Genomic DNA, 8,745 nt, shown 5'->3' on the forward strand with positions numbered 1-8,745 from the left:
CTAGATTTATGTATATGGCCTGATTCCAAATACTCCCTAATTTTTCGAGGGTGTCTCGAGTTAATTCAACTAAAACCATGATTAATGCTAATCTTTTCAACTTTTAGAAATTTTTATTAATAAGATTTTATTTTTTTATTATCAATATGTTTGCAATGAAATGTTTGTAGGAAAAATATTTGTTTTGTATTTAGATAATTGACCTGACCGATCTGGCGCCCCGGCCGGTCTGGACGGTAGGACATTTTTTTGTTAGGTCATATTTATATTTATTAAATCATATATTTTTATTAATCTTTGTTTAAATTTTGACAATAACACGTTTTCACACGTTTTGGTAGTTGGCCGCTTAAATATTATAGATTTTTACATGCCGAAACAAAAGCAATCTAACAATCAAAAGTTAAATAAAATAATTAAACGATACCCGTCTGAATTTCAGATTGATTCAGCTGGACGTTTATTTTGTTTGAAATTCTCAGTTTTTGTTAATTTTACGAAAACGTTTAATGTGGTGCAGCACAGGGAAACTACCCGGCATAAAAAGGAACAGACAAAATTTCAAACGCAACTCAACACTCTTCCGAAACTTGAAGCAAAGAAAAATTTCGGAATTTGCTTAGTCGAAATGATGACGAAGGCGAATATACCTCTTTACAAAATAAGAAATGAACACTATTAATTTTTTAATAATCTCGGATTTACTGTTCCCAGCGAAACAGAAAGTTTGTTAACGTTCTTGTGGGGACTATTGAAAGTCCTGAAAAAATTTATTTATTAAATTGTTTGGAAATTGAAATTTGTGATGCATCTGCAATTTGTAGAATTGTGGATGACACAATTCGAATTTATGATATAAAAAGGGAAAATTTTTTATTATTTATTTCTGATGCTGCCCGTTATATGACTTTAGCAGCGAGTACATTGAAGGTTATGTATATTAAAATGATTCATATAACTTGTTTTGCTCATCTTCTGCACAATTGTGCATTTAAGATTAGAGCACATTATAAATATATTGACGACTTAATCTCGTCTATCAAAATGTCGATTGTAAAAATCCCTCCCGGAGGAGTCTTTTTACAGTTATTGGACTTCCACCTGATGTTGTTCTAACAAGATGGGGCAGCTGGTTGGACGCAGCAAAATATTATAGTCGACATCTTTCAAGAGTTCGCGAAATTGTCTTATCCTATCCAAATTGTGGAAAAATTGTGATGAATGCGAAAAATGCTGTTAGCTCTGAAAATTTGGAGAAAAATCTGGCAGAGTTAATGGCTTCATACAACCCTATCATTGATGAAATCAGAAAATGCCAAGAAAAATTTATAAATTAAAGATGCAATTGAATTCATTGATTCCGTTAATTTTGGTGAGGATAATTGTGACATCAACAATTATTTTTTTAAGCGGATAAGTAATTACCATGGACGAATATTAAAAGTCGGATACAGGAGTAACCGCTCAAAAAATTACACATACAATGACTCAAAACTTGAGAGAGAGTCAGAACAACAAAGAGAACATCGCCTTGAGAATCGAAAACTGTGGTATGGAAACCAAAAAAAGCTAAAGAATAAAGGAACAGGCTCCTTCATGAAATTAGAGACAGGGGACGCCTACTATGGATGAAATACTTAGACGATAAAGTTACTGAAATTGAAAGACTCCCACCTGGGAACCAGATATTTATGGCCACCCGATTACTTAATCGAGCTCACGAAATACCAAAATATCGATATGGGATGAATCAGAACACATGATATTGGACGATGAAGATAAAGCATCACGAATTGCCGACCACTTCAAGAGACAACTCCAAACAGATGACACTTATACACCCACATTCATTTGTCATCCGCGAGGCTTATTGAACGAAATAACACCCTCGGAGGTCCTGGAAGCATTTCATCGTATAAACAATAACAGGATATGATGAAGTCCCAAGGGAACTACTCAAATACGCTCCCAACAATCTAGCGAGCTTTTTCGCACAGATGCTGAACAAGGCGTTTGCCCAACACTGCCCACTTCCAATCGGGACAGGAATAATAATACCCGTCCAGAAACCGGGCAAACGACGGGGACCCTGTGGAAGCCTGAGACTGGTTGTATTAGTCACCTTTCTAAGGAAAACTCTATCGACTATTGTTCGAAGCCGAATATCAAGATCAATCGATCGTTATCTCTCTTGCAGTCAGAGTGGTTTCAGGCCTGGAAGATCCACGGCCGATATTGTTTGGACCTATCGCTGGATCAATGCAATATGTCAGAAGTATAAACGATCTTTTCATGTCCTGGTAATCAACATGAGCAAAGCTTTTGATAGCATCAACAGGAGCAAACTACTTATCGTGTTAAAGAACATTGTAGATGAAGACAGTCTACGCATGATACGTCTGCTATTATCGGAAACTCAACTTCTTGTCAGAATTGGCCCTAAGGAATCTAGACTATTTCCTACAAATGTTGGAACCCCACAAGGGGACACACTATCGCCTATATTATTTATCGTCTATCTGGAGGCAGCTCTGAGAGACCTAAGACTAGAAATTGGATGTATGGACAACCAAGTTATGGAACTCGTATACGCGGATGATCTTGATTTTATTACGGAGGATCGGAAATTAATAGAAATTATTATGGAGAAAGCAAGAACAATTTTCGATAAATGGTCACACAAAGTCAATGAAGAGAAAACCGAAATAACCACCGTCGAACGTGTGCCAACTCGCATAGATGAGAAGTGGCAAAACGTCCGAAAACTCGGATCTCTTCTTGGCGATTCCGAAGATATTACCAGACGAAAAATATTATCAACAATTGCACTTAAAAAACTTCAATCCATCTGGATGAGAAAAAACCAAATTTCGACTAAGATGCGCCTACGATTATATGATGCATTTGTCCGACCTGTCCTCATGCACAACGCAGGTACTTGGGGAACATCAGAGAAAAACATGGAGCAACTTGACTCTTTCCACAGGGGTCAACTGAGAAAACTCCTCGGCTATTCGTGGCCGAAGAAAATATCAAATGATAAATTATACAGGTTAGCTAACTGTGGGCCTATAAGTCTAAATATACTTGAAACCCGCTGGCGCCTGTTTGGACATATTTTACGAATGAAGAAAGAAACACCATGCAACATGGCCATGGAAGAATTTTTCGGCCATACTGAATACTCTAAATATAGAGGACGTCCAAGAGACTGTCTTCCGGGAATACTTACAAAGGAATATGCTATGATCGGAGGCCGATTGATGGATGCAGACGATCTGGACGAAATCGGAAAGAGGGCAAGACGACGGAAGGGATGGAAGGGACTAACGACAAGAATAGTTAAAAACATGGCACAAGCGAAACCATAAACTTTGTTTACAGGCAACGCGAACGTGCATTAACTAATTAATTAATACCTCATATGAAGCTAGCAGACATAATTTATCTATTGGTCTAAATCCGAAATTGCTATGTTTTTGAGATTTATCATTTTTAGTTCTCTTTGCAATAAAACTATCGACAGTTTCAAAATTTTTTGGGTGAGTTTTTTCCCTGTCTTTTTATTTTGACTGCTTCAAAGAGTTGTTTCTATTATTACGTTGCACATCATTCACTAGGCTTTATCAACGTTGTCAGATACAGTATATTAAGTAAATCCATATTGGAGATAAGTATCATTCCATTTTCGATTAACCATTACAATCAAATAACAAAAAAATACGTGGAATAAAAATAAGTCTCTGTATACTGACATCTCAAAAGTTAATACCCACTTTGATTATTTTTCCATTATGTATTTTCTAAAAGTTTGGAAGGTACACCGCTTTCAGAAATAGATAACCTCAGATTAGTGGTCTAAAAAAATTATGAATTCTGAGTCGTAAACCCAATATTTTTTTAAGATAAAAAAGAATTATCTAATTATGCCTCCTTTCATTTTCAAAAAATGATAAAATGGTCTAATAGGAAATGAAAATCGGCTGTTTTCAAAGTAGTTATGAAGTCTGTAAAGCAAAAAGAATTAAATTAATCGTTTGGACCCCACGTTCTCGAATTGTATTGTAGTATGTCACAGTCCAAATAAAATACACGCCGAACAATTACATTCATTAATTTTACTGACTGGCAAAGTATTTTGTTCTTCATTGACTTAAAAAACAAGTGCTATACTATCATATTTCACTATCTGCTTATTCCGCTGCGTGTCCATTCTCTGGACGGTCACAAAGTTTTTGAAAGAAGCTAGATTGAAGATATAATGGTTAATACTTTTTTGAATAGACTAAATTGAAAAACTTAGTATAGTAAAAAAGAAGAAAAACAAATGAATTTAGAAAATTTGCTTTTGACTGAATTTTACTCACATAAAATATTTCTTCCGTAATGCATTTAGTTGCAGTATGTGTAGTTAAGACACCGAACTACAAAGCTATTTCTACATTTCTCAACTAGATTCACATTTTTTGTTTCCTGAAAGCTGACTCGCTTTGTGTAAATGCAAAACTAAATAGTTAAAATCTAAGTCAGCTTAATAAATAAAAAGAATTTTTATATTATAATAAAATCCGAAATGTTAGTACGAAGAATTAATAAACCCGAGAAACCAAGGCAAGTACTAAAAATACAAAATTAACAAAACTATTAAAACCATTTTTTTCAATTGAAACCTTAACGATATGGATTATAACCGTAAATAGAATCTTGGGACAATGGTTCATAATTATTACTATCTTGACTGGAACTTTTACCACGCTTATTATTACCAACACGCTGTCTCTAATAAATTACAGATTAAACAGAAACGTAATTTTGGTATGTACGCTCATCATTCAAATTCATATATGGACTGTTCAGACTGTCACCGTGACCAAAATGCTGTGCATTAACTACAGGAGATTTTGTAACTGTTGTCAATGCTCTTTCCTGCATTGATCGAATGTTGTTATATGAAGGCGGAACATAATTTTCTATAATTAATTTTCAGCGCCTTTAACACCTTCCCGTAGATCAGACATGTAAGACAGTAAAGAAGGATCGTTCGAAAACATGGCAGTAGGGACCGGATATGTCATTCTGTAAGCCGTTGACTGACTCTGCGGAATACAAGAAAAATGATCTATCGGAGTGGTACATTCTTTAAATTTAAGAATAAAAGGGCAAATCTAACCTTTATCTGGTTCAAAAGAATTTGACAGCTTATAGATAAATAAAACAAAATAATTACTCTATAAGAAGATTCGCGAAACTGGCAAGAAGACTCTTTCAAATTATTTAATGGGCCTTCAACTAAAACACCACATTCCTTAAAGTAGATAATAAGATCATTCCATATAGAATTCTAAAAATTACTCAAAAAATAACACAAACTTTAGAAAGAACCCTGGCATTGCCAATAATAATAAGTCCATATCTAAAAAATTTCATAAAAATTGACACTTGGCCCGTGTTAGTGCAACATTTAATCGGCGTTTATCTTCCAAAAATCCAATTCCTTGGTGTTCATTCGATCTCACACAAGACAATATGATATAATCCTTTTCTCTTCCTTGAAAGGCGTCGACACTAGCAACCTCAACTTCCTGCAAAAAATTAGATAAAATATTCACTTGGTATAGCCGAGAATTAAGTTTACCAGAGAACTGCATATAGTGAACAATGAAAGCTCTTTGTCCCTCGTACGGAGTAATAATTCCAATTTGTTCGGGATGAGTCCCAGCACTTAGCATTGTACTTACTACTTTCTCCACATTAGCAGCCTCAGTTCTAAATTCTTATCAAAATAATTTCTTTGCCTGTTTAAAAAGGAAGTTCCAGAACTTGCAATCTCTTCTTGGCCACAAGTGAGATAAAAAAACATTGGAATGTCAGTTCTCGGCCATGGAAAATTAGAGGTAGGCAACACCCGATTGCCTAATCAATAAATAAATAGTATATAAACGAGCAGTAACTCCATTCTGTAGTGAACCCTCATAAAAAGAATTTGAAGGGAACGCAGACAGAGCAGGATGCATACGATACTGAACCAATAGTCGAATAGGACGAATATCAAGAAGAACTAAACGTTCAAAAAGAGATCGCGAAAATCCGGCCTTTGCAGCTTTTTTGGACATAACAACAGGACCCAACTGAGAATGGTCTCCTACGAGAACGAGCTAGAAAATAATATCCATATAATAAAAACATGTCGACAGCCATGTACAATTGGCATCATACACTCGGCCTCTGTTGCTTGGGTGCTTTCATCAATAACGACAGATTTAAAACGAAATTTATTTAATCTAGGATCTCCAGCACCAACACAAGTACAACAAATAACTTGGGCGTACTAAAACCAATAAACATGTCAGTAATTACAGATAAAAGTTCGCGCTCAGACTGACGTTTGAGTTGTCTATAACGATTTTCATCACTACTTGACAATTCACCAGCTTCTTCCTTTAGGTTTATCAACTTTTGTAGCTCAGGTTTACTATGTAAAATCGATATTTTAATAATACTAACTTGGAAAGTTTTCTTAGTTGGTTATGCAACGCTAAATGAATTACAGGAGATTCAATTGCTTCTCTACTTTTGGCACACAATCTCACAACCTATTCATTATCATAAAAGAATACTTTAAGTCCAGTTTTGTCTATTTTCTCTGTAAGTTGATCCACAGCAATATTAGAAGGTGCACAGACGAGAACCTGAGACTTAGTCTGCTCAGCAAGATGATAGACAATACTAGCAGACGTGACAGTTTTTCCAGTACCAGGAGGACCCTAGATTAATATAATACTATTAATGACCTGAATAAGACTAAGTGGATGCTGAAGGACTGATTTCACAGCTGATATTTGAGAATGATTTAAATCTGGCAAATTTGGCGCAGAAAAACATTCTGGAAGTGGTGTTTTTATCAATACGTCACTTCTACGGTGACCCATCAAATAGTCATAAATAATAGCAGATACTGACGTCTCATCGACTGCAAATAGTCTAAGAGCATACTGCATTCTAATTACGTAATCAGTAAATTGCAATAAACCTGTCATATGATGTTGATTTCCAGACGTAATCAACTGATAATCCATGAGTTGCTTCACACTTTATATCAGACACGTTCTTTATTTCAATACCAATCTCGTCGCTTTTGTCTAAAGTGAATAAATATTTTTTACTATCAGGAATCTTAATAACATGTCCAACTGTAGTCCACGAAGGTCTCACATCGCTATGATATGTCATACGTAACTCATCCCCGTGCATTATACGAATTTCTAGTTAAACGTCATAGAAAAATAAATTTTAATTCCTCGAAAAAACTAACCATCACTGGTCTTTGGTAAATGAAGATAAGCAATTCGTTTTTTATTCAACCCAATGTCCCACCGAATTGATACATTTTCATTCGTCTGTGATTCTCTCAATTTCTTATCATACTCAGACTCCAACTTTATAAGAGGTTTATAAACTGATTGATACTGATGTGAATCCTTGTATCTAAAATTATCAGAATAATAGCACCACCTAATTAAAACATGCTGTAAAACATCCTCATTTACAGGGTTATTAACCTCATCTAATGTGGCATATGGATTCTCCTTCCATCGTTCTTCCAAGTTGTTAATCTCTACCGGAGTGATCTTCCTTGCCTTTATCTGAATTTCAGGATCAGGGACTTTTAACAGCCACGAAACAAACTGTCTATCTTCAATGATTGGCTTCCATTCGTTTAAATCCCTTAGAATCGCAACGAAATGTAATACCAATTTACGTCCTTGCTACTAACCTGGAAGGCACATGGCTGCCTACATACAATCATGACAGTATTGTCCTGTTTTCCAGGCAAATATCCGAGAGAAAATACGTTCTTTGATCCACAAACATAGCATTCAATTGTCATTGCTCCCAAATGACTGTTTTGGTGAAGAATTATCTCCTTTGTTTTTGCTCTCACCAAATGATTTATTATATGGCTTCCAGAAGTCAAACCGCGATCATTACAAAACCATTTCTGACTTTGTGTGCATAAAGCAACACTATTTGGATCGTGAATTCCACAATATCTTACAAATTAATTAAGACTTTACGCGCAAGCATGAAGAGGTAATTTATTGAAATCACTACATTCGTCTCCAAAGTTCATAGAATTAAGGTTTTGAGACATTAAATCGTCAATCTAAATATTTTTAGTTAGGTAGAAATAGAATAAATGAATATGATGTATCTTACAATTTGATTATCCCCATCATTTTGAGAATAAATAGAAAATTGACTGAGTCTTTCGTTTCCTAACTGAGAATGATATTGATAGTCATCGAAATAATCATCATCGACATATTTATAATTACGCGACATCACAACAAGGATACAGATTTGATAATAATTTTAATTTTTTTTTCAAATTAATTTAAAATAAATAATATGTCTCAAAATAACAAATAAAGCGGATATCCATCGCCATTCTCCGTGGCAACACGTATGCGGTACTTTCCGCAGGAGGGTGCGTGCTTTAGCCCCCCCAGAGTTTCCCCTCTGTACATTCCTAACTTAATTTGTTCTCTATTAAAAAAACAAATAAAGTATGTTATTTTCTAGTTACTGCCATAGAAGGAATTGAAATTGGCCTTATTTTTGCAATGAATAAAGATAGTCTCCCTTATCCAATCATTATTTGCGCGAAAAATTTATGAACCAAATCCTCGTGTTTGTCTTCGAAAACGATTCGAAGAAAATCGCATCTTATAAGGACCAGGAAAG

At 35.0% G+C, this 8,745-nt stretch overlaps 1 protein-coding gene and 1 pseudogene across 1 annotated transcript; one reads left to right on the forward strand and one right to left on the reverse strand.

The window, feature by feature from the left end:
* The first annotated feature begins 1,997 nt into the window (after positions 1–1,997).
* On the forward strand, positions 1,998–3,371 carry LOC115230272. The gene has a single exon (XM_029800477.1). It carries the CDS (start codon positions 1,998–2,000, stop codon positions 3,369–3,371), a length of 1,374 nt encoding a protein of 457 aa, XP_029656337.1.
* A 2,517-nt stretch (positions 3,372–5,888) lies between these two features.
* Positions 5,889–7,564, reverse strand: LOC115230273 (annotated as a pseudogene).
* Between the last annotated feature and the right edge of the window lie 1,181 nt (positions 7,565–8,745).

The sequence above is a fragment of the Octopus sinensis genome, unplaced genomic scaffold, assembly GCF_006345805.1.
Source record: "Octopus sinensis unplaced genomic scaffold, ASM634580v1 Contig15123, whole genome shotgun sequence".
Taxonomy (NCBI): Eukaryota; Metazoa; Mollusca; class Cephalopoda; order Octopoda; family Octopodidae; genus Octopus; species Octopus sinensis.